Source organism: Oncorhynchus nerka, linkage group LG23 (assembly GCF_034236695.1).
Source record: "Oncorhynchus nerka isolate Pitt River linkage group LG23, Oner_Uvic_2.0, whole genome shotgun sequence".
In the NCBI taxonomy this organism is placed as follows: Eukaryota; Metazoa; Chordata; class Actinopteri; order Salmoniformes; family Salmonidae; genus Oncorhynchus; species Oncorhynchus nerka.
Window position 1 is genome coordinate 3,459,287 of NC_088418.1, and position 25,091 is coordinate 3,484,377.

The 25,091-nt window shown below is 50.5% G+C and overlaps 1 protein-coding gene across 1 annotated transcript in view; it reads left to right on the forward strand.

Moving 5' to 3' along the window:
* heatr5b (HEAT repeat containing 5B) overlaps positions 1–25,091 on the forward strand; it is a 140,669-nt gene that overhangs the window by 110,483 nt on the left and 5,095 nt on the right. The window contains exons 35-40 of the mRNA XM_065008442.1: positions 17,748–17,872; positions 19,671–19,772; positions 19,995–20,117; positions 20,403–20,554; positions 20,763–20,976; positions 24,656–25,087. Of these exons, the coding sequence (XP_064864514.1) occupies positions 17,748–17,872; positions 19,671–19,772; positions 19,995–20,117; positions 20,403–20,554; positions 20,763–20,976; positions 24,656–24,963 (1,024 nt within the window). The 3' untranslated portion in view covers positions 24,964–25,087. The remainder of the gene's footprint in view (positions 1–17,747; positions 17,873–19,670; positions 19,773–19,994; positions 20,118–20,402; positions 20,555–20,762; positions 20,977–24,655; positions 25,088–25,091) is intronic.

Genomic DNA, 25,091 nt, shown 5'->3' on the forward strand with positions numbered 1-25,091 from the left:
AGGGTCGTTCTGTTGTAACCTGTCGGGGTCGTTCTGTTGTAACCTGTCGGGGTCGTTCTGTTGTAACCTGTCGGGGTCGTTCTGTTGTAACCTGTCGGGGTCGTTCTGTTGTATCAGGGTCGTTCTGTTGTAACTTGTCAGGGTCGTTCTGTTGTAACTTGTCAGGGTCGTTCTGTTGTAACGTGTCAGGGTCGTTCTGTTGTAACGTGTCAGGGTCGTTCTGTTGTATCAGGGTCGTTCTGTTGTAACTTGTCAGGGTCGTTCTGTTGTATCAGGGTCGTTCTGTTGTAACGTGTCAGGGTCGTTCTGTTGTATCAGGGTCGTTCTGTTGTAACTTGTCAGGGTCGTTCTGTTGTATCAGGGTCGTTCTGTTGTATCAGGGTCGTTCTGTTGTATCAGGGTCATTCTGTTGTATCAGGGTCGTTCTGTTGTAACTTGTCAGGGTCGTTCTGTTGTATCAGGGTCGTTCTGTTGTAACGTGTCAGGGTCGTTCTGTTGTATCAGGGTCGTTCTGTTGTAACTTGTCAGGGTCGTTCTGTTGTATCAGGGTCGTTCTGTTGTAACGTGTCAGGGTCGTTCTGTTGTATCAGGGTCGTTCTGTTGTAACTTGTCAGGGTCGTTCTGTTGTATCAGGGTCGTTCTGTATCAGGGTCGTTCTGTTGTATCAGGGTCGTTCTGTTGTAACTTGTCAGGGTCGTTCTGTTGTATCAGGGTCGTTCTGTATCAGGGTCGTTCTGTTGTAACGTGTCGGGGTCGTTCTGTTGTAACCTGTCGGGGTCGTTCTGTTGTAACCTGTCGGGGTCGTTCTGTTGTAACGTGTCGGGGTCGTTCTGCTGTCGGGGTCGTTCTGCTGTCGGGGTCGTTCTGCTGTCAGGGTCGTTCTGTTGTATATGGGTCGTTCTGTTGTAACGTGTCGGGGTCGTTCTGTTGTAACGTGTCGGGGTCGTTCTGTTGTAACCTGTCAGGGTCGTTCTGTTGTAACCTGTCAGGGGCGTTCTGTTGTATCAGGGTCGTTCTGTTGTAACGTGTCAGGGTCGTTCTGCTGTCGGGGTCGTTCTGCTGTCAGGGTCGTTCTGTTGTATCAGGGTCGTTCTGTTGTAACGTGTCGGGGTCGTTCTGTTGTAACGTGTCGGGGTCGTTCTGTTGTAACCTGTCGGGGTCGTTCTGTTGTAACCTGTCGGGGGCGTTCTGTTGTAACGTGTCGGAGTCGTTCTGTTGTAACCTGTCGGGGTCCTTCTGTTGTAACCTGTCGGGGTCGTTCTGTTGTAACGTGTCGGGGTCGTTCTGTTGTAACCTGTCAGGGTCGTTCTGTTGTAACCTGTCAGGGGCGTTCTGTTGTAACGTGTCGGGGTCGTTCTGTTGTAACCTGTCAGGGTCGTTCTGTTGTGACCTGTCAGGGGCGTTCTGTTGTATCAGGGTCGTTCTGTTGTAACGTGTCAGGGTCGTTCTGCTGTCGGGGTCGTTCTGTTGTAACCTGTCGGGGTCGTTCTGTTGTAACGTGTCGGGGTCGTTCTGTTGTATCAGGGTCGTTCTGTTGTAACGTGTCAGGGTCGTTCTGTTGTATCAGGGTCGTTCTGTTGTAACTTGTCAGGGTCGATCTGTTGTATCAGGGTCGTTCTGTTGTATCAGGGTCGTTCTGTTGTATCAGGGTCGTTCTGTTGTATCAGGGTCGTTCTGTTGTATCAGGGTCGTTCTGTTGTAACGTGTCAGGGTCGTTCTGTTGTAACGTGTCAGGGTCGTTCTGTTGTGATCTGTCAGGGGCGTTCTGTTGTATCAGGATCGTTCTGTTGTAACTTGTCAGGGTCGTTCTGCTGTCGGGGTCGTTCTGTTGTAACCTGTCGGGGTCGTTCTGTTGTAACCTGTCGGGGTCGTTCTGTTGTAACGTGTCGGGGTCGTTCTGTTGTAACGTGTCGGGGTCGTTCTGTTGTGACCTGTCGGGGGCGTTCTGTTGTATCAGGGTCGTTCTGTTGTAACTTGTCAGGGTCGTTCTGCTGTCAGGGTCGTTCTGCTGTCAGGGTCGTTCTGCTGTCGGGGTCGTTCTGTTGTAACCTGTCAGGGTCGTTCTGTTGTAACCTGTCAGGGTCGTTCTGTTGTAACCTGTCAGGGTCGTTCTGTTGTAACCTGTCAGGGTCGTTCTGTTGTATCAGGGTCGTTCTGTTGTGACCTGTCGGGGTCGTTCTGTTGTGACCTGTCGGGGTCGTTCTGTTGTAACCTGTCGGGGTCGCTCTGTTGTAACCTGTCGGGGTCGTTCTGCTGTCGGGGTCGTTCTGTTGTATCAGGGTCGTTCTGTTGTAACGTGTCAGGGTCGTTCTGTTGTAACATGTCAGGGGCGTTCTGTTGTATCAGGGTCGTTCTGTTGTAACGTGTCGGGGTCGTTCTGTTGTAACGTGTCAGGGTCGTTCTGTTGTATCAGGGTCGTTCTGCTGTCGGGGTCGTTCTGTTGTAACGTGTCGGGGTCGTTCTGTTGTAACGTGTCGGGGTCGTTCTGTTGTAACGTGTCGGGGTCGTTCTGTTGTAACGTGTCGGGGTCGTTCTGTTGTAACGTGTCAGGGTCGTTCTGTTGTATCAGGGTCGTTCTGTTGTAACTTGTCAGGGTCGTTCTGTTGTATCAGGTCGTTCTGTTGTATCAGGGTTGTTCTGTTGTATCAGGGTCGTTCTGTTGTGATCTGTCAGGGGCGTTCTGTTGTATCAGGGTCGTTCTGTTGTAACTTGTCAGGGTCGTTCTGCTGTCGGGGTCGTTCTGCTGTCGGGGTCGTTCTGCTGTCGGGGTCGTTCTGTTGTAACCTGTCGGGGTCGTTCTGTTGTAACATGTCGGGGTCGTTCTGTTGTAACGTGTCGGGGTCGTTCTGTTGTGACCTGTCGGGGGCGTTCTGTTGTAACCTGTCGGGGTCGTTCTGTTGTGTCGGGGTCGTTCTGTTGTATCAGGGGCGTTCTGTTGTGACCTGTCGGGTCGTTCTGTTGTATCAGGGTCGTTCTGTTGTAACCTGTCAGGGTCGTTCTGTTGTATCAGGGGCGTTCTGTTGTGACCTGTCGGGTCGTTCTGTTGTAACGTGTCGGGGTCGTTCTGTTGTAACCTGTCAGGGTCGTTCTGTTGTATCAGGGGCGTTCTGTTGTAACGTGTCGGGGTCGTTCTGTTGTAACCTGTCAGGGGCGTTCTGTTGTATCAGGGTCGTTCTGTTGTAACGTGTCAGGGTCGTTCTGTTGTATCAGGGTCGTTCTGTTGTAACTTGTCAGGGTCGTTCTGTTGTATCAGGGTCGTTCTGTATCAGGTCGTTCTGTTGTATCAGGGTCGTTCTGTTGTATCCTGTCGGGTCGTATTGTTGTAACCTGTCAGGGTCGTTCTGTTGTAACCTGTCAGGGCGTTCTGCTGTATCCTGTCGGGTCGTTCTGTTGTAACCTGTCAGGGTCGTTCTGTTGTATCAGGGCGTTCTGCTGTAACCTGTCGGGGTCGTAACCTGTCTGCTGTAACCTGTCAGGGTCGTATTGTTGTAACCTGTCAGGGTCGTTCTGCTGTAACCTGTCGGGGTCGTTCTGCTGTAACCTGTCAGGGTCGTTCTGTTGTAACCTGTCAGGGTCGTTCTGTTGTAACCTGTCAGGGTCGTTCTGTTGTAACCTGTCAGGGGCGTTCTACTGTAACCTGTCGGGGTCGTTCTGTTGTATCAGGGTCGTTCTGTTGTATCCTGTCGGGGTCGTTCTGTTGTAACCTGTCGGGGTCGTTCTGTTGTAACCTGTCAGGGTCGTTCTGTTGTAACCTGTCAGGGGCGTTCTGCTGTAACCTGTCGGGGTCGTTCTGTTGTAACCTGTCAGGGTCGTTCTGTTGTATCAGGGGCGTTCTGCTGTAACCTGTCGGGGTCGTTCTGCTGTAACCTGTCAGGGTCGTTCTGTTGTAACCTGTCAGGGTCGTTCTGTTGTAATCTGTCAGGGGCGTTCTACTGTAACCTGTCGGGGTCGTTCTGTTGTATCAGGGTCGTTCTGTTGTATCAGGGTCGTTCTGCTGTAACCTGTCGGGGTCGTTCTGTTGTAACCTGTCAGGGTCGTTCTGTTGTAACCTGTCAGGGTCGTTCTGTTGTATCCTGTTGGGGTCGTTCTGTTGTAACCTGTCAGGGGCGTTCTGTTGTAACCTGTCAGGGGCGTTCTGTTGTATCAGGGTCGTTCTGTTGTAACCTGTCGGGGTCGTTCTGTTGTAACCTGTCGGGGTCGTTCTGTTGTAACCTGTCGGGGTCGTTCTGTTGTAACCTGTCGGGGTCGTTCTGTTGTAACCTGTCGGGGTCGTTCTGTTGTATCAGGGTCGTTCTGTTGTAACGTGTCAGGGTCGTTCTGTTGTATCAGGGTCGTTCTGTTGTAACTTGTCAGGGTCGTTCTGTTGTATCAGGGTCGTTCTGTTGTAACGTGTCAGGGTCGTTCTGTTGTATCAGGGTCGTTCTGTTGTAACTTGTCAGGGTCGTTCTGTTGTATCAGGGTCGTTCTGTTGTATCAGGGTCGTTCTGTTGTATCAGGGTCGTTCTGTTGTAACTTGTCAGGGTCGTTCTGTTGTATCAGGGTCGTTCTGTTGTAACGTGTCAGGGTCGTTCTGTTGTATCAGGGTCGTTCTGTTGTAACTTGTCAGGTCGTTCTGTTGTATCAGGGTCGTTCTGTTGTAACGTGTCAGGGTCGTTCTGTTGTATCAGGGTCGTTCTGTTGTAACTTGTCAGGGTCGTTCTGTTGTATCAGGGTCGTTCTGTATCAGGGTCGTTCTGTTGTATCAGGGTCGTTCTGTTGTAACTTGTCAGGGTCGTTCTGTTGTATCAGGGTCGTTCTGTATCAGGGTCGTTCTGTTGTAACGTGTCGGGGTCGTTCTGTTGTAACCTGTCGGGGTCGTTCTGTTGTAACCTGTCGGGGTCGTTCTGTTGTAACCTGTCGGGGTCGTTCTGTTGTAACGTGTCGGGGTCGTTCTGCTGTCAGGGTCGTTCTGTTGTATATGGGTCGTTCTGTTGTAACGTGTCGGGGTCGTTCTGTTGTAACGTGTCGGGGTCGTTCTGTTGTAACCTGTCAGGGTCGTTCTGTTGTAACCTGTCAGGGGCGTTCTGTTGTATCAGGGTCGTTCTGTTGTAACGTGTCAGGGTCGTTCTGCTGTCGGGGTCGTTCTGCTGTCAGGGTCGTTCTGTTGTATCAGGGTCGTTCTGTTGTAACGTGTCGGGGTCGTTCTGTTGTAACGTGTCGGGGTCGTTCTGTTGTAACCTGTCGGGGTCGTTCTGTTGTAACCTGTCGGGGTCGTTCTGTTGTAACCTGTCGGGGGCGTTCTGTTGTAACGTGTCGGAGTCGTTCTGTTGTAACCTGTCGGGGTCGTTCTGTTGTAACCTGTCGGGGTCGTTCTGTTGTAACGTGTCGGGGTCGTTCTGTTGTAACCTGTCGGGGTCGTTCTGTTGTAACCTGTCAGGGGCGTTCTGTTGTAACGTGTCGGGGTCGTTCTGTTGTAACCTGTCAGGGTCGTTCTGTTGTGACCTGTCAGGGGCGTTCTGTTGTATCAGGGTCGTTCTGTTGTAACGTGTCAGGGTCGTTCTGCTGTCGGGGTCGTTCTGTTGTAACCTGTCGGGGTCGTTCTGTTGTAACGTGTCGGGGTCGTTCTGTTGTATCAGGGTCGTTCTGTTGTAACGTGTCAGGGTCGTTCTGTTGTATCAGGGTCGTTCTGTTGTAACTTGTCAGGGTCGTTCTGTTGTATCAGGGTCGTTCTGTTGTATCAGGGTCGTTCTGTTGTAACGTGTCAGGGTCGTTCTGTTGTAACGTGTCAGGGTCGTTCTGTTGTGATCTGTCAGGGGCGTTCTGTTGTATCAGGATCGTTCTGTTGTAACTTGTCAGGGTCGTTCTGCTGTCGGGGTCGTTCTGTTGTAACCTGTCGGGGTCGTTCTGTTGTAACCTGTCGGGGTCGTTCTGTTGTAACGTGTCGGGGTCGTTCTGTTGTAACGTGTCGGGGTCGTTCTGTTGTGACCTGTCGGGGGCGTTCTGTTGTATCAGGGTCGTTCTGTTGTAACTTGTCAGGGTCGTTCTGCTGTCAAGGTCGTTCTGCTGTCAGGGTCGTTCTGCTGTCGGGGTCGTTCTGTTGTAACCTGTCAGGGTCGTTCTGTTGTAACCTGTCAGGGTCGTTCTGTTGTAACCTGTCAGGGTCGTTCTGTTGTAACCTGTCAGGGTCGTTCTGTTGTATCAGGGTCGTTCTGTTGTGACCTGTCGGGTCGTTCTGTTGTGACCTGTCGGGTCGTTCTGTTGTGACCTGTCGGGGTCGTTCTGTTGTGACCTGTCGGGTCGTTCTGTTGTAACCTGTCAGGGTCGTTCTGTTGTATCAGGGGCGTTCTGTTGTAACGTGTCGGGGTCGTTCTGTTGTAACCTGTCAGGGTCGTTCTGTTGTATCAGGGGCGTTCTGCTGTAACCTGTCAGGGTCGTATTGTTGTAACCTGTCAGGGTCGTTCTGTTGTAACCTGTCAGGGGCGTTCTACTGTAACCTGTCGGGGTCGTTCTGTTGTAACCTATCAGGGTCGTTCTGTTGTAATCTGTCAGGGTCGTTCTGTTGTATCCTGTCGGGGTCGTTCTGTTGTAACCTGTCGGGGTCGTTCTGTTGTAATCTGTCAGGGTCGTTCTGCTGTAACCTGTCGGGGTCGTTCTGCTGTAACCTGTCGGGGTCGTTCTGCTGTAACCTGTCGGGGTCGTTCTGCTGTAACCTGTCGGGGTCGTTCTGCTGTAACCTGTCGGGGTCGTTCTGCTGTAACCTGTCGGGGTCGTTCTGTTGTAACCTGTCGGGGTCGTTCTGTTGTAACCTGTCGGGGTCGTTCTGTTGTAACCTGTCGGGGTCGTTCTGTTGTAACCTGTCGGGTCGTTCTGTTGTAACCTGTCGGGGTCGTTCTGTTGTAACCTGTCGGGGTCGTTCTGTTGTAACCTGTCGGGGTCGTTCTGTTGTAACCTGTCGGGGTCGTTCTGTTGTAACCTGTCGGGGTCGTTCTGTTGTAACCTGTCGGGGTCGTTCTGTTGTAACCTGTCGGGGTCGTTCTGCTGTCGGGGTCGTTCTGCTGTCGGGGTCGTTCTGCTGTCAGGGTCGTTCTGTTGTATCAGGGTCGTTCTGTTGTAACGTGTCGGGGTCGTTCTGTTGTAATCTGTCAGGGTCGTTCTGCAGTATCCTGTCGGGGTCGTTCTGCTGTAACCTGTCGGGGTCGTTCTGTTGTAACCTGTCGGGGTCGTTCTGTTGTAACGTGTCAGGGTCGTTCTGTTGTAACGTGTCAGGGTCGTTCTGTTTTGATCTGTCAGGGGCGTTCTGTTGTATCAGGATCGTTCTGTTGTAACTTGTCGGGGTCGTTCTGCTGTCGGGGTCGTTCTGTTGTAACCTGTCTGGGTCGTTCTGTTGTAACCTGTCGGGGTCGTTCTGTTGTAACCTGTCGGGGTCGTTCTGTTGTAACCTGTCGGGGTCGTTCTGTTGTAACCTGTCGGGGTCGTTCTGTTGTATCAGGGTCGTTCTGTTGTAACGTGTCAGGGTCGTTCTGTTGTATCAGGGTCGTTCTGTTGTAACTTGTCAGGGTCGTTCTGTTGTATCAGGGTCGTTCTGTTGTAACGTGTCAGGGTCGTTCTGTTGTATCAGGGTCGTTCTGTTGTAACTTGTCAGGGTCGTTCTGTTGTATCAGGGTCGTTCTGTTGTATCAGGGTCGTTCTGTTGTATCAGGGTCGTTCTGTTGTAACTTGTCAGGGTCGTTCTGTTGTATCAGGGTCGTTCTGTTGTAACGTGTCAGGGTCGTTCTGTTGTATCAGGGTCGTTCTGTTGTAACTTGTCAGGGTCGTTCTGTTGTATCAGGGTCGTTCTGTTGTAACGTGTCAGGGTCGTTCTGTTGTATCAGGGTCGTTCTGTTGTAACTTGTCAGGGTCGTTCTGTTGTATCAGGGTCGTTCTGTATCAGGGTCGTTCTGTTGTATCAGGGTCGTTCTGTTGTAACTTGTCAGGGTCGTTCTGTTGTATCAGGGTCGTTCTGTATCAGGGTCGTTCTGTTGTAACGTGTCGGGGTCGTTCTGTTGTAACCTGTCGGGGTCGTTCTGTTGTAACCTGTCGGGGTCGTTCTGTTGTAACCTGTCGGGGTCGTTCTGTTGTAACGTGTCGGGGTCGTTCTGCTGTCAGGGTCGTTCTGTTGTATATGGGTCGTTCTGTTGTAACGTGTCGGGGTCGTTCTGTTGTAACGTGTCGGGGTCGTTCTGTTGTAACCTGTCAGGGTCGTTCTGTTGTAACCTGTCAGGGCGTTCTGTTGTATCAGGGCGTTCTGTTGTTCTGTTGTGTAACGTGTCAGGGTCGTTCTGCTGTCGGGGTCGTTCTGCTGTCAGGGTCGTTCTGTTGTATCAGGGTCGTTCTGTTGTAACGTGTCGGGTCGTTCTGTTGTAACGTGTCGGGGTCGTTCTGTTGTAACCTGTCGGGGTCGTTCTGTTGTAACCTGTCGGGTCGTTCTGTTGTAACCTGTCGGGGCGTTCTGTTGTAACGTGTCGGAGTCGTTCTGTTGTAACCTGTCGGGGTCGTTCTGTTGTAACCTGTCGGGTCGTTCTGTTGTAACGTGTCGGGTCGTTCTGTTGTAACCTGTCGGGGTCGTTCTGTTGTAACCTGTCAGGGCGTTCTGTTGTAACGTGTCGGGTCGTTCTGTTGTAACCTGTCAGGGTCGTTCTGTTGTGACCTGTCAGGGGCGTTCTGTTGTATCAGGTCGTTCTGTTGTAACGTGTCAGGGTCGTTCTGCTGTCGGGTCGTTCTGTTGTAACCTGTCGGGTCGTTCTGTTGTAACGTGTCGGGGTCGTTTTGTTGTATCAGGGTCGTTCTGTTGTAACGTGTCAGGGTCGTTCTGTTGTATCAGGGTCGTTCTGTTGTAACTTGTCAGGGTCGTTCTGTTGTATCAGGGTCGTTCTGTTGTATCAGGGTCGTTCTGTTGTATCAGGGTCGTTCTGTTGTATCAGGGTCGTTCTGTTGTAACGTGTCAGGGTCGTTCTGTTGTAACGTGTCAGGGTCGTTCTGTTGTGATCTGTCAGGGCGTTCTGTTGTATCAGGATCGTTCTGTTGTAACTTGTCAGGGTCGTTCTGCTGTCGGGTCGTTCTGTTGTAACCTGTCGGGGTCGTTCTGTTGTAACCTGTCGGGGTCGTTCTGTTGTAACGTGTCGGGGTCGTTCTGTTGTAACGTGTCGGGGTCGTTCTGTTGTGACCTGTCGGGGGCGTTCTGTTGTATCAGGGTCGTTCTGTTGTAACTTGTCAGGGTCGTTCTGCTGTCAGGGTCGTTCTGCTGTCAGGGTCGTTCTGCTGTCGGGGTCGTTCTGTTGTAACCTGTCAGGGTCGTTCTGTTGTAACCTGTCAGGGTCGTTCTGTTGTAACCTGTCAGGGTCGTTCTGTTGTAACCTGTCAGGGTCGTTCTGTTGTATCAGGGTCGTTCTGTTGTGACCTGTCGGGGTCATTCTGTTGTGACCTGTCGGGGTCGTTCTGTTGTGACCTGTCGGGGTCGTTCTGTTGTGACCTGTCGGGGTCGTTCTGTTGTAACCTGTCAGGGTCGTTCTGTTGTATCAGGGGCGTTCTGTTGTAACGTGTCGGGGTCGTTCTGTTGTAACCTGTCAGGGTCGTTCTGTTGTATCAGGGGCGTTCTGCTGTAACCTGTCAGGGTCGTATTGTTGTAACCTGTCAGGGTCGTTCTGTTGTAACCTGTCAGGGGCGTTCTACTGTAACCTGTCGGGGTCGTTCTGTTGTAACCTATCAGGGTCGTTCTGTTGTAATCTGTCAGGGTCGTTCTGTTGTATCCTGTCGGGGTCGTTCTGTTGTAACCTGTCGGGGTCGTTCTGTTGTAATCTGTCAGGGTCGTTCTGCTGTAACCTGTCGGGGTCGTTCTGCTGTAACCTGTCGGGGTCGTTCTGCTGTAACCTGTCGGGTCGTTCTGCTGTAACCTGTCGGGTCGTTCTGCTGTAACCTGTCGGGGTCGTTCTGCTGTAACCTGTCGGGTCGTTCTGTTGTAACCTGTCGGGTCGTTCTGTTGTAACCTGTCGGGTCGTTCTGTTGTAACCTGTCGGGGTCGTTCTGTTGTAACCTGTCGGGGTCGTTCTGTTGTAACCTGTCGGGGTCGTTCTGTTGTAACCTGTCGGGGTCGTTCTGTTGTAACCTGTCGGGGTCGTTCTGTTGTAACCTGTCGGGGTCGTTCTGTTGTAACCTGTCGGGGTCGTTCTGTTGTAACCTGTCGGGGTCGTTCTGCTGTCGGGGTCGTTCTGCTGTCGGGGTCGTTCTGCTGTCGGGGTCGTTCTGCTGTCAGGGTCGTTCTGTTGTATCAGGGTCGTTCTGTTGTAACGTGTCGGGGTCGTTCTGTTGTAATCTGTCGGGGTCGTTCTGCAGTATCCTGTCGGGGTCGTTCTGCTGTAACCTGTCGGGGTCGTTCTGTTGTAACCTGTCGGGGTCGTTCTGTTGTAACGTGTCAGGGTCGTTCTGTTGTAACGTGTCAGGGTCGTTCTGTTGTGATCTGTCAGGGGCGTTCTGTTGTATCAGGATCGTTCTGTTGTAACTTGTCGGGGTCGTTCTGCTGTCGGGGTCGTTCTGTTGTAACCTGTCTGGGTCGTTCTGTTGTAACCTGTCGGGGTCGTTCTGTTGTAACCTGTCGGGGTCGTTCTGTTGTAACGTGTCGGGGTCGTTCTGTTGTAACGTGTCGGGGTCGTTCTGTTGTGACCTGTCGGGGGCGTTCTGTTGTATCAGGGTCGTTCTGTTGTAACTTGTCAGGGTCGTTCTGCTGTCGGGGTCGTTCTGCTGTCGGGGTCGTTCTGTTGTAACCTGTCGGGGTCGTTCTGTTGTAACCTGTCAGGGTCGTTCTGTTGTAACCTGTCAGGGTCGTTCTGTTGTAACCTGTCAGGGTCGTTCTGTTGTAACCTGTCAGGGTCGTTCTGTTGTATCAGGGTCGTTCTGTTGTGACCTGTCGGGGTCGTTCTGTTGTAACCTGTCAGGGTCGTTCTGTTGTATCAGGGGCGTTCTGTTGTAACGTGTCGGGGTCGTTCTGTTGTAACCTGTCAGGGTCGTTCTGCTGTAACCTGTCAGGGTCGTATTGTTGTAACCTGTCAGGGTCGTTCTGTTGTAACCTGTCAGGGGCGTTCTACTGTAACCTGTCGGGGTCGTTCTGTTGTAACCTATCAGGGTCGTTCTGTTGTAATCTGTCGGGGTCGTTCTGTTGTATCCTGTCGGGGTCGTTCTGTTGTAACCTGTCAGGGTCGTTCTGTTGTAATCTGTCGGGGTCGTTCTGCAGTATCCTGTCGGGGTCGTTCTGCTGTAACCTGTCGTGGTCGTTCTGTTGTAACCTGTCGGGGTCGTTCTGTTGTAACCTGTCGGGGTCGTTCTGTTGTAACCTGTCGGGGTCGTTCTGTTGTAACCTGTCGGGGTCGTTCTGTTGTAACCTGTCGGGGTCGTTCTGCTGTAACCTGTCGGGGTCGTTCTGCTGTAACCTGTCGGGGTCGTTCTGCTGTAACCTGTCGGGGTCGTTCTGCTGTAACCTGTCGGGGTCGTTCTGCTGTAACCTGTCGGGGTCGTTCTGTTGTAACCTGTCGGGGTCGTTCTGTTGTAACCTGTCGGGGTCGTTCTGTTGTAACCTGTCGGGGTCGTTCTGTTGTAACCTGTCGGGGTCGTTCTGTTGTAACCTGTCGGGGTCGTTCTGTTGTAACCTGTCGGGGTCGTTCTGTTGTAACCTGTCGGGGTCGTTCTGTTGTAACCTGTCGGGGTCGTTCTGTTGTAACCTGTCGGGGTCGTTCTGTTGTAACCTGTCGGGGTCGTTCTGCTGTCGGGGTCGTTCTGCTGTCGGGGTCGTTCTGCTGTCGGGGTCGTTCTGCTGTCGGGGTCGTTCTGCTGTCAGGGTCGTTCTGTTGTATCAGGGTCGTTCTGTTGTAACGTGTCGGGGTCGTTCTGTTGTAATCTGTCAGGGTCGTTCTGCAGTATCCTGTCGGGTCGTTCTGCTGTAACCTGTCGGGTCGTTCTGTTGTAACCTGTCGGGTCGTTCTGTTGTAACGTGTCAGGGTCGTTCTGTTGTAACGTGTCAGGGTCGTTCTGTTGTGATCTGTCAGGGGCGTTCTGTTGTATCAGGATCGTTCTGTTGTAACTTGTCGGGGTCGTTCTGCTGTCGGGGTCGTTCTGTTGTAACCTGTCTGGGTCGTTCTGTTGTAACCTGTCGGGTCGTTCTGTTGTAACCTGTCGGGTCGTTCTGTTGTAACGTGTCGGGTCGTTCTGTTGTAACGTGTCGGGTCGTTCTGTTGTGACCTGTCGGGGCGTTCTGTTGTATCAGGGTCGTTCTGTTGTAACTTGTCAGGGTCGTTCTGCTGTCGGGGTCGTTCTGCTGTCGGGGTCGTTCTGTTGTAACCTGTCGGGGTCGTTCTGTTGTAACCTGTCAGGGTCGTTCTGTTGTAACCTGTCAGGGTCGTTCTGTTGTAACCTGTCAGGGTCGTTCTGTTGTATCAGGGTCGTTCTGTTGTGACCTGTCGGGGTCGTTCTGTTGTAACCTGTCAGGGTCGTTCTGTTGTATCAGGGGCGTTCTGTTGTAACGTGTCGGGGTCGTTCTGTTGTAACCTGTCAGGGTCGTTCTGCTGTAACCTGTCAGGGTCGTATTGTTGTAACCTGTCAGGGTCGTTCTGTTGTAACCTGTCAGGGGCGTTCTACTGTAACCTGTCGGGGTCGTTCTGTTGTAACCTATCAGGGTCGTTCTGTTGTAATCTGTCAGGGTCGTTCTGTTGTATCCTGTCGGGGTCGTTCTGTTGTAACCTGTCGGGGTCGTTCTGTTGTAATCTGTCGGTCGTTCTGTTGTAACCTGTCGGGGTCGTTCTGTTGTAACCTGTCGGGGTCGTTCTGTTGTAACCTGTCGGGGTCGTTCTGTTGTAACCTGTCGGGTCGTTCTGTTGTAACCCTCGTCTGCTGGGTCGTTCTGCTGTAACCTGTCGGGGTCGTTCTGCTGTAACCTGTCGGGGTCGTTCTGCTGTAACCTGTCGGGGTCGTTCTGCTGTAAACCTGTCGGGTCGTTCTGCTGTAACCTGTCGGGTCGTTCTGCTGTAACCTGTCGGGGTCGTTTCTGTGCTGTAACCTGTCGGGGTCGTTCTGTTGTAACCTGTCGGGGTCGTTCTGTTGTAACCTGTCGGGTCGTTCTGTTGTAACCTGTCGGGGTCGTATTGTTGTAACCTGTCGGGTCGTATTGTTGTAACCTGTCGGGTCGTTCTGTTGTAACCTGTCGGGTCGTTCTGTTGTAACCTGTCGGGTCGTTCTGTTGTAACCTGTCGTTCTGTTGGGTTCTGTTGTAACCTGTCGGGGTCGTTGTAACCTGTCGGGTCCGTTTGTTGTAACCTGTCGGGGGTCGTTGTAATTGTTGTAACCTGTCGGGTCGTATTGTTGTAACCTGTCGGGTCGTTCTGTTGTAACCTGTCGGGTCGTTCTGTTGTAACCTGTCGGGTCGTATTGTTGTAACCTGTCGGGGTCGTATTGTTGTAACCTGTCGGGTCGTATTGTTGTAACCTGTCGGGGTCGTTCTGTTGTAACCTGTCGGGTCGTTCTGTTGTAACCTGTCGGGTCGTTCTGTTGTAACCTGTCGGGTCGTTCTGTTGTAACCTGTCGGGGTCGTTCTGCTGTCGGGGTCGTTCTGCTGTCGGGGTCGTTCTGTTGTAACCTGTCGGGGTCGTATTGTTGTAACCTGTCGGGGTCGTATTGTTGTAACGTGTCGGGGTCGTATTGTTGTAACCTGTCGGGGTCGTTTCTGTTGTAACCTGTCGGGTCGTTCTGTTGTCGTTCTGTTGTAACCTGTCGGGGTCGTATTGTTGTAACCTGTCGGGGTCGTATTGTTGTAACCTGTCGGGGTCGTTCTGTTGTAACCTGTGGGGGTCGTATTGTTGTAACCTGTCGGGGTCGTATTGTTGTAACCTGTCGGGGTCGTTCTGTTGTAACCTGTCGGGGTCGTTCTGTTGTAACCTGTCGGGGTCGCTCTGTTGTAACCTGTCGGGGTCGTTCTGCTGTCGGGGTCGTTCTGTTGTATCAGGGTCGTTCTGTTGTAACGTGTCAGGGTCGTTCTGTTGTAACATGTCAGGGGCGTTCTGTTGTATCAGGGTCGTTCTGTTGTAACGTGTCGGGGTCGTTCTGTTGTAACGTGTCAGGGTCGTTCTGTTGTATCAGGGTCGTTCTGCTGTCGGGGTCGTTCTGTTGTAACGTGTCGGGGTCGTTCTGTTGTAACGTGTCGGGGTCGTTCTGTTGTAACGTGTCGGGGTCGTTCTGTTGTAACGTGTCAGGGTCGTTCTGTTGTATCAGGGTCGTTCTGTTGTAACTTGTCAGGGTCGTTCTGTTGTATCAGGGTCGTTCTGTTGTATCAGGGTCGTTCTGTTGTATCAGGGTCGTTCTGTTGTGATCTGTCAGGGGCGTTCTGTTGTATCAGGGTCGTTCTGTTGTAACTTGTCAGGGTCGTTCTGCTGTCGGGGTCGTTCTGCTGTCGGGGTCGTTCTGTTGTAACCTGTCGGGGTCGTTCTGTTGTAACATGTCGGGGTCGTTCTGTTGTAACGTGTCGGGGTCGTTCTGTTGTGACCTGTCGGGGGCGTTCTGTTGTAACCTGTCGGGGTCGTTCTGTTGTGTCGGGGTCGTTCTGTTGTATCAGGGGCGTTCTGTTGTGACCTGTCGGGTCGTTCTGTTGTATCAGGGTCGTTCTGTTGTAACCTGTCAGGGTCGTTCTGTTGTATCAGGGGCGTTCTGTTGTGACCTGTCGGGTCGTTCTGTTGTAACGTGTCGGGGTCGTTCTGTTGTAACCTGTCAGGGTCGTTCTGTTGTATCAGGGGCGTTCTGTTGTAACGTGTCGGGGTCGTTCTGTTGTAACCTGTCAGGGGCGTTCTGTTGTATCAGGGTCGTTCTGTTGTAACGTGTCAGGGTCGTTCTGTTGTATCAGGGTCGTTCTGTTGTAACTTGTCAGGGTCGTTCTGTTGTATCAGGGTCGTTCTGTATCAGGGTCGTTCTGTTGTATCAGGGTCGTTCTGTTGTATCCTGTCGGGGTCGTATTGTTGTAACCTGTCAGGGTCGTTCTGTTGTAACCTGTCAGGGGCGTTCTGCTGTATCCTGTCGGGGTCGTTCTGTTGTAACCTGTCAGGGTCGTTCTGTTGTATCAGGGGCGTTCTGCTGTAACCTGTCGGGGTCGTTCTGCTGTAACCTGTCAGGGTCGTATTGTTGTAACCTGTCAGGGTCGTTCTGCTGTAACCTGTCGGGGTCGTTCTGCTGTAACCTGTCAGGGTCGTTCTGTTGTAACCTGTCAGGGTCGTTCTGTTGTAACCTGTCAGGGTCGTTCTGTTGTAACCTGTCAGGGTCGTTCTGTTGTAACCTGTCAGGGGCGTTCTACTGTAACCTGTCGGGGTCGTTCTGTTGTATCAGGGTCGTTCTGTTGTATCCTGTCGGGGTCATTCTGTTGTAACCTGTCAGGGTCGTTCTGTTGTAACCTGTCAGGGGCGTTCTGCTGTAACCTGTCGGGGTCGTTCTGTTGTAACCTGTCAGGGTCGTTCTGTTGTATCAGGGGCGTTCTGCTGTAACCTGTCGGGGTCGTTCTGCTGTAACCTGTCAGGGTCGTTCTGTTGTAACCTGTCAGGGTCGTTCTGTTGTAATCTGTCAGGGGCGTTCTACTGTAACCTGTCGGGTCGTTCTGTTGTATCAGGTCGTTCTGTTGTATCAGGTCGTTCTGCTGTAACCTGTCGGGGTCGTTCTGTTGTAACCTGTCAGGGTCGTTCTGTTGTAACCTGTCAGGGTCGTTCTGTTGTATCCTGTTGGGGTCGTTCTGTTGTAACCTGTCAGGGGCGTTCTGTTGTATCAGGGTCGTTCTGTTGTAACCTGTCGGGGTCGTTCTGTTGTAACCTGTCGGGGTCGTTCTGTTGTAACCTGTCGGGGTCATTCTGTTGTAACCTGTCGGGGTCGTTCTGTTGTAACCTGTCGGGGTCGTTCTGTTGTAACCTGTCGGGGTCGTTCTGTTGTATCAGGGTCGTTCTGTTGTAACTTGTGAGGGTCGTTCTGTTGTATCAGGGTCGTTCTGTTGTAACGTGTCAGGGTCGTTCTGTTGTATCAGGGTCGTTCTGTTGTAACTTGTCAGGGTCGTTCTGTTGTATCAGGGTCGTTCTGTTGTAACGTGTCAGGGTCGTTCTGTTGTATCAGGGTCGTTCTGTTGTAACTTGTCAGGGTCGTTCTGTTGTATCAGGGTCGTTCTGTTGTATCAGGGTCGTTCTGTTGTATCAGGGTCGTTCTGTTGTAACTTGTCAGGGTCGTTCTGCTGTCGGGGTCGTTCTGCTGTCGGGGTCGTTCTGTTGTAACCTGTCGGGGTCGTTCTGTTGTAACCTGTCAGGGTCGTTCTGTTGTAACCTGTCAGGGTCGTTCTGTTGTAACCTGTCAGGGTCGTTCTGTTGTATCAGGGTCGTTCTGTTGTAACCTGTCAGGGTCGTTCTGTTGTAACCTGTCAGGGTCGTTCTGTTGTATCCTGTTGGGGTCGTTCTGTTGTAACCTGTCAGGGGCGTTCTGTTGTATCAGGGTCGTTCTGTTGTAACCTGTCGGGGTCGTTCTGTTGTAACCTGTCGGGGTCGTTCTGTTGTAACCTGTCGGGTCGTTCTGTTGTAACCTGTCGGGTCGTTCTGTTGTAACCTGTCGGGTCGTTCTGTTGTAACCTGTCGGGTCGTTCTGTTGTATCAGGGTCGCTCTGTTGTAACTTGTCAGGGTCGTTCTGTTGTATCAGGTCGTTCTGTTGTAACGTGTCAGGGTCGTTCTGTTGTATCAGGGTCGTTCTGTTGTAACTTGTCAGGGTCGTTCTGTTGTATCAGGGTCGTTCTGTTGTAACGTGTCAGGGTCGTTCTGTTGTATCAGGTCGTTCTGTTGTAACTTGTCAGGGTCGTTCTGTTGTATCAGGTCGTTCTGTTGTATCAGGGTCGTTCTGTTGTATCAGGGTCGTTCTGTTGTATCAGGTCGTTCTGTTGTAACTTGTCAGGGTCGTTCTGTTGTATCAGGTCGTTCTGTTGTAACGTGTCAGGGTCGTTCTGTTGTATCAGGGTCGTTCTGTTGTAACTTGTCAGGGTCGTTCTGTTGTATCAGGGTCGTTCTGTTGTAACGTGTCAGGGTCGTTCTGTTGTATCAGGGTCGTTCTGTTGTAACTTGTCAGGGTCGTTCTGTTGTATCAGGGTCGTTCTGTATCAGGGTCGTTCTGTTGTATCAGGGTCGTTCTGTTGTAACTTGTCAGGGTCGTTCTGTTGTATCAGGGTCGTTCTGTATCAGGGTCGTTCTGTTGTAACGTGTCGGGGTCGTTCTGTTGTATCAGGGTCGTTCTGTTGTAACGTGTCGGGGTCGTTCTGTTGTATCAGGGTCGTTCTGTTGTATCAGGGTCGTTCTGTTGTATCAGGGTCGTTCTGTTGTAACGTGTCGGGGTCGTTCTGTTGTATCAGGGTCGTTCTGTTGTAACGTGTCGGGGTCGTTCTGTTGTATCAGGGTCGTTCTGTTGTAACGTGTCGGGGTCGTTCTGTATCAGGGTCGTTCTATTGTAACGTGTCGGGGTCGTTCTGTTGTATCAGGGTCGTTCTGTTGTATCAGGGTCGTTCTGTTGTATCAGGGTCGTTCTGTTGTATCAGGGTCGTTCTGCTGTATCAGGGTCGTTCTGCTGTAATACCCTGGTTATCCTGCTTGGAAGATTTTGATTTCCTGCCTTTTTTTAACTGAAGTTTGCAACCCTAATAGTACAGCATCTTTGGGTCATTGAAAAGCCCAAACTCATGTATTTTCATTCCCAGGGTGAACGAGTCCCCCAGCCACCTGCCCCTCCGACCCCAGCCTCGTCTGCCTGAGGAGAGCACCCGGCTGGTGGCTCACACCGTCTCTATACTGGCTGAACTGCCGTCGCTATGCTCCCCCGCAGGTAACACACCGACAAAAACACCTGACCACACAGACTCAGAATGTCTCCTATAATTCACTGCCTTGTTGTGGTGTGTTATACTGCTAATAGCAGAGTTCTAGTGTTCATCTCTCCGCCTTAGATTCCGTCTGGCTCAATGGCCTCTCTGCCGTTGGATCTGTCTCACCCTGGGTCTGTGGTTGTTATGTCTGAGACTGAAGCTTTCTGAGGATCAGATTATCCTGGAAAATCAACTGAGTCACACTGGGTGTGAAACAATAGAGAAACAGAGAAGATTCAGTTAGGATGTCAGGGCCACTGAGAGATTAGGGGCAGGGATTTCAGGGCTATTGACAGATTAGGGACAGGGATTTCAGGGCTACTGACAGATTAGGGACATGGATTTCAGGGCCACTGACAGATTAGGGACAGGGGTTTCAGGGCTACTGACAGATTAGGGACAGGGGTTTCAGGGCCACTGAGAGATTAGGGACAGGGGTTTCAGGGCTACTGACAGATTAGGGACAGGGGTTTCAGGGCCACAGAGATTAGGGACAGGGATTTCAGGGCTACTGACAGATTAGGGACAGGGGTTTCAGGGCCACAGAGATTAGGGACAGGGATTTCAGGGCTACTGACAGATTAGGGACAGGGATAACATTATGTTTATAGAAAGGGTTTGTTTGCCTTGTTGCATTCTGCAATGGTACCTGCCGTCCAATCGTCATTTCAATTGAATACCCATTGATTGAACTGTTGCATGTGGCAGTTTTAAAATGAGTATTGGTGTGGGATGGAGTGAAGGATTACATTTTCTTGTCAGCTCGGAGGTTTGAACTTGCAACCTTCCGGTTACTAGTCCAACGCTCTTACCACTAGGCTACCCTGCCGCCCCTAAAGGATACAAGTCTGTCTCTCTGTCATTCCTCATTACTGAATGATACAAGTCTCTCTCTCATTCCTCATTACTAAAGGATACAAGTCTCTCTCTCTCTCATTCCTCATTACTGAAGGATACAAGTCTCTCTCTCTGTCATTCCTCATTACTGAAGGATACAAGTCTCTCTCTCTGTCATTCCTCATTACTGAAGGATACAAGTCTGTCTCTCTGTCATTCCTCATTACGGAAGGATACAAGTCTCTCTCTCTGTCATTCCTCATTACTGAAGGATACAAGTCTCTCTCTCTGTCATTCCTCATTACTGAAGGATACAAGTCTCTCTCTCTGTCATTCCTCATTACGGAAGGATACAAGTCTCTCTCTCTGTCATTCCTCATTACTGAAGGATACAAGTCTCTCTGTCATTCCTCATTACTGAAGGATACAAGTCTCTCTCTCATTCCTCATTACTGAAGGATACAAGTCTCTCTCTCATTCCTCATTCCTAAAGGATACAAGTCTCTCTCTCATTCCTCATTACTGAAGGATACAAGTCTCTCTCATTACTGAAGGATACAAGTCTCTCTCATTCCTCATTACTGAAGGATACAAGTCTCTCTCATTCCTCATTACTAAAGGATACAAGTCTCTCTCTCTCTGTCATTCCTAATTACTAAAGGATACAAGTCTCTCTCTCTCATTCCTCATTACTGAAGGATACAAGTCTCTCTCTCTCTGTCATTCCTAATTACTAAAGGATACAAGTCTCTCTCTCTCATTCCTCATTACTGAAGGATACAAGTCTCTCTCTGTCATTCCTAATTACTAAAGGATACAAGTTTCATTCCTCATTACTGAAGGATACAAGTCTCTCTCTCTCTGTCATTCCTCATGTCTGTCATCGCCCCCGCACCCCCACCCCCCTCCCCCCACCCACAGGCAGCATGACCATTCTCCCGACTGTACTCTTCCTGATAACCGGGGTCCTGAAGGAGACGGCTGTGAAGACACCTGATAACTCCATACCCCTGCCTGTCTCCGGTACACACACACACACACACACACACATTTATAAAGACCCCTGACAACTCCATACCCCTGCCAGTCTCAGGTACACACACACACACACACACACACACAACATTTATAAAGACCCCTGACAACTCCATACCCCTGCCAGTCTCAGGCACACACACACACACACACACACACACACAACATTTATAAAGACCCCTGACAACTCCATCCCCCTGCCTGTCTCAGCTGCTCTACAGGGTATAAAGACCATCATCACCTCTCCTCTGGCCCGGGCTGAGAAGACTCCCACTCAGTGGACAGGACTGATTAGGAGTAGTCTGGCTTCTGTTCTAGAATATTCTCAACCAGGTAACATACACACTGTTCTAGAATATTCTCCACCGGGTAACATACACACTGTTCTAGAATATTCTCCACCAGGTAACATACACACTGTTCTAGAATATTCTCCACCGGGTAACATACACACTGTTCTAGAATATTCTCCACCAGGTAACACACACACTGTTCTAGAAGGATTCCTGGTAGCCAGGTGTTTCCCATCTTCCCATTGTGTCAGGATGCTGTGTAGGTGGCTGTCCAGCCGTGGCCTGCTGATAATGTTGTAATGGATCTTTAATGTGTGTTCCTCAGATGAGTCTCGTCCCAACATGGATGAGGTCAGTATGCTGACAGCCATGACCCTCTTCCTGCTGTCTGCCAGTTCAGAGGTCATAGGAGTCACTGTGCTGCAGCAGGGTTGTATGGAACGCTATAGGAACGCACTCCTCTCCTCTGACCCCTGGGTACGCACACACACACACACACACACACCGCCTCATCTCCTCTGACCCCTGGGTACTCACACACACACACACTGCTTCACTAAAGCGTTGAACTCCTCTGACCCCTGACCCCTTTAATGTCTATTGTCTCTTTTCTTTATCCCCGCTCTAAGACCCCCCCCAGTCTCCATTTGTCCCTGAATGTCAGTAATCTGTTTCTCCCTCTCAGGTCCAGGCGCGGTGTTACCAGCTCCTCCTGTCCGTGTTCCAGCACCCCAGCCGTGCGTTATCCACCCCCTACATCCACGCCCTGGCGCCGCTTATGGTGGAGAAACTGAAGGGGGTGGAGAGGAGTCGCCCAGGCACGGTCACGGAGCTGCAGGCCGTACAGGAGGGCATCAGGGTTCTGGAGAACCTAGTGGGCATGGCAGAGGAACCGAACCGTATGTACCGTTGGTAGCAATGCTGTACACACAGGGTTAAAACGGTCACGGACCTGCAGGGCCGTACAGGAGGGCATCAGGGTTCTGGAGAACCTAGTGGGCATGGCAGAGGAACCGAACCGTATGTACCGTTGGTAGCAATGCTGTACACACAGGGTTAAAACGGTCACGGACCTGCAGGGCCGTACAGGAGGGCATCAGGGTTCTGGAGAACCTAGTGGGCATGGCAGAGGAACCGTACCACCATGGCCTGAATGTGGGGCACAAGCATCTCGATCAAATGTTGACCTCCGATAAAACCCAATCTAGTTTATTCCCTTCAGTATTTTACTACTGTAAATATCCACCTGACAGATCATTCAAAGGGTCAGACGGGTTTCTCTGACAGATTCCAGATTCTATTGGTTTTATTCCCGAGTAAAGATCATGCAGGGACATCTAAGAGTTTGTAAAAAATCTGACTTTCAGGATATTTTCAGCTTATGGTTCAGTAGAGAAACTAGTGAGAACATAATTGAGTTGTCTTCCTGGTGTTGGGTAACCTGGTAGAGGTACACATCTCCCTATAAAGACATTCATTGATCTGTTCGAGTTGGGTAACCTGGTAGAGGTACACATCTCCCTATAAAGACATTCATTGATCTGTTTGAGTTGGGTAACCTGGTAGAGGTACACATCTCCCTATAAAGACATTCATTGATCTGTTCGAGTTGGGTAACCTGGTAGAGGTACACATCTCCCTATAAAGACATTCATTGATCTGTTCGAGTTGGGTAACCTGGTAGAGGTACACATCTCCCTATAAAGACATTCATTGATCTGTTTGAGTTGGGTAACCTGGTAGAGGTACACATCTCCCTATAAAGACATTCATTGATCTGTTCGAGTTGGGTAACCTGGTAGAGGTACACATCTCCCTATAAAGACATTCATTGATCTGTTCGAGTTGGGTAACCTGGTAGAGGTACACATCTCCCTATAAAGACATTCATTGATCTGTTCGAGTTGGGTAACCTGGTAGAGGTACACATCTCCCTATAAAGACATTCATTGATCTGTTCGAGTTGGGTAACCTGGTAGAGGTACACATCTCCCTATAAAGACATTCATTGATCTGTTCGAGTTGGGTAACCTGGTAGAGGTACACATCTCCCTATAAAGACATTCATTGATCTGTTCGAGTTGGGTAACCTGGTAGAGGTACACATCTCCCTATAAAGACATTCATTGATCTGTTCGAGTTGGGTAACCTGGTAGAGGTACACATCTCCCTATAAAGACATTCATTGATCTGTTCGAGTTGGGTAACCTGGTAGAGGTACACATCTCCCTATAAAGACATTCATTGATCTGTTCGAGTTGGGTAACCTGGTAGAGGTACACATCTCCCTATAAAGACATTCATTGATCTGTTCGAGTTGGGTAACCTGGTAGAGGTACACATCTCCCTATAAAGACATTCATTGATCTGTTCGAGTTGGGTAACCTGGTAGAGGTACACATCTCCCTATAAAGACATTCATTGATCTGTTCGAGTTGGGTAACCTGGTAGAGGTACACATCTCCCTATAAAGACATTCATTGATCTGTTCGAGTTGGGTAACCTGGTAGAGGTACACATCTCCCTATAAAGACATTCATTGATCTGTTCGAGTTGGGTAACCTGGTAGAGGTACACATCTCCCTATAAAGACATTCATTGATCTGTTCGAGTTGGGTAACCTGGTAGAGGTACACATCTCCCTATAAAGACATTCATTGATCTGTTCGAGTTGGGTAACCTGGTAGAGGTACACATCTCCCTATAAAGACATTCATTGATCTGTTCGAGTTGGGTAACCTGGTAGAGGTACACATCTCCCTATAAAGACATTCATTGATCTGTTCGAGTTGGGTAACCTGGTAGAGGTACACATCTCCCTATAAAGACATTCATTGATCTGTTCGAGTTGGGTAACCTGGTAGAGGTACACATCTCCCTATAAAGACATTCATTGATCTGTTCGAGTTGGGTAACCTGGTAGAGGTACACATCTCCCTATAAAGACATTCATTGATCTGTTCGAGTTGGGTAACCTGGTAGAGGTACACATCTCCCTATAAAGACATTCATTGATCTGTTTGAGTTGGGTAACCTGGTAGAGGTACACATCTCCCTCTAAAGATATTCATTGATCTGTTCGAGTTGGGTAACCTGGTAGAGGTACACATCTCCCTATAAAGACATTCATTGATCTGTTCGAGTTGGGTAACCTGGTAGAGGTACACATCTCCCTATAAAGACATTCATTGATCTGTTCGAGTTGGGTAACCTGGTAGAGGTACACATCTCCTATAAAGACATTCATTGATCTGTTCGAGTTGGGTAACCTGGTAGAGGTACACATCTCCCTATAAAGACATTCATTGATCTGTTCGAGTTGGGTAACCTGGTAGAGGTACACATCTCCCTATAAAGACATTCATTGATCTGTTCGAGTTGGGTAACCTGGTAGAGGTACACATCTCCCTATAAAGACATTCATTGATCTGTTCGAGTTGGGTAACCTGGTAGAGGTACACATCTCCCTATAAAGACATTCATTGATCTGTAAAAGCCTTTCTGTAACTAAATGCCTCTTTTCATGCGTTTCCTTGTATTCTGGGAGTGGTAGTCTGGACTTATGGTCTGGGGTTTTAGACTCTGTGTGTAGTAGAGGGGAGTGGTAGTCTGGACTTATGGTCTGGGGTTTTAGACTCTGTGTGGAGTAGAGGGGAGTGGTAGTCTGGACTTATTGTCTGGGGTTTTAGACTTGGTGTGTAGTAGAGGGGAGTGGTAGTCTGGGGTTTTAGACTCTGTGTGTAGTAGAGGGGAGTGGTAGTCTGGACTTATGGTCTGGGGTTTTAGACTCTGTGTGTAGTAGAGGGGAGTGGTAGTCTGGACTTATGGTCTGGGGTTTTAGACTCTGTGTGTGTAGTAGAGGGGAGTGGTAGTCTGGACTTATGGTCTGGGGTTTTAGACTTGGGGAGTGGTAGTCTGGACTTATGGTCTGGGGTTTTAGACTTTGTGTGTAGTAGAGGGGAGTGGTAGTCTGGGGTTTTAGACTCTGTGTGTAGTAGAGGGGAGTGGTAGTCTGGACTTATGGTCTGGGGTTTTAGACTCTGTGTGTAGTAGAGGGGAGTGGTAGTCTGGACTTATGGTCTGGGGTTTTAGACTCTGTGTGTAGTAGAGGGGAGTGGTAGTCTGGACTTATGGTCTGGGGTTTTAGACTTGGTGTGTAGTAGAGCAGCTGAACTGTGAGTTCAGGTGTTCTCATGCTTCCAATATGTATTAGTTGATTCTCCTCTGTACTGTAGGTCAGACTAATCTTTATGAGTCACAGTATTTGATGTCCTCTCACTCTGAGATACTGATCCATTTTCTTCATAGAGCAAATATTAACTAACAAGATGCATCAATGTTTGTCTCTCCCTCTGTCTCTTGCATCTCTCCCTCTCCCCGTTTCCCTCCCTCTCCCCGTTTCCCCCCCCTCTCCCCTTTTCCTCCCCGTTTCCTCCCGTTTCCCCCTCTCCCCATTTCCCTCCTCCCTCTCCCGTTTCCCCCCCTCTCCCGTTTCCCCCTTCTCCCCGTTTCCCTCCCTCTCCCCGTTTCCCTCTCCCTCCCTCGCTACGTCTCCACCCGGTTCCCTCTCTTCAACAGGGGTACAGTTGCTAGCTCTGCTCGTCCCCACCCTGGTCTCCTATCTCCTGGATGACAAGGCCTTCTCCTCCGCTCCTCCTGCCTCCAAGGGCCTACATGAGTTTGCTCTCCAGAACCTGATGCGGATCGGGCCCCTCTACCCAGCTGCCTTCAAGACAGTGATTGGAGCTGCACCTGAGCTCAAGACCCGCCTTGAGTCGGCCGTCAGAGCCAATCAGGCGAGCAGCAAAGCCAAAGCAGCAGCCCTATTGGCCCAGCCAACTGTGCAGGCCGCGCCCACCATCAAACTCAAAACAAGTTTCTTCTAAATATCCCTGAAATGCAGAATACTTTATCATCCTGGTGTCGTCTGATACGTCTCTAAGATGTTCTTTATTTAACTTGGTTCTCGGTGGATGAGATTTTTCTACTTAGTTTTCTTGAAGTCGGCAGGTAG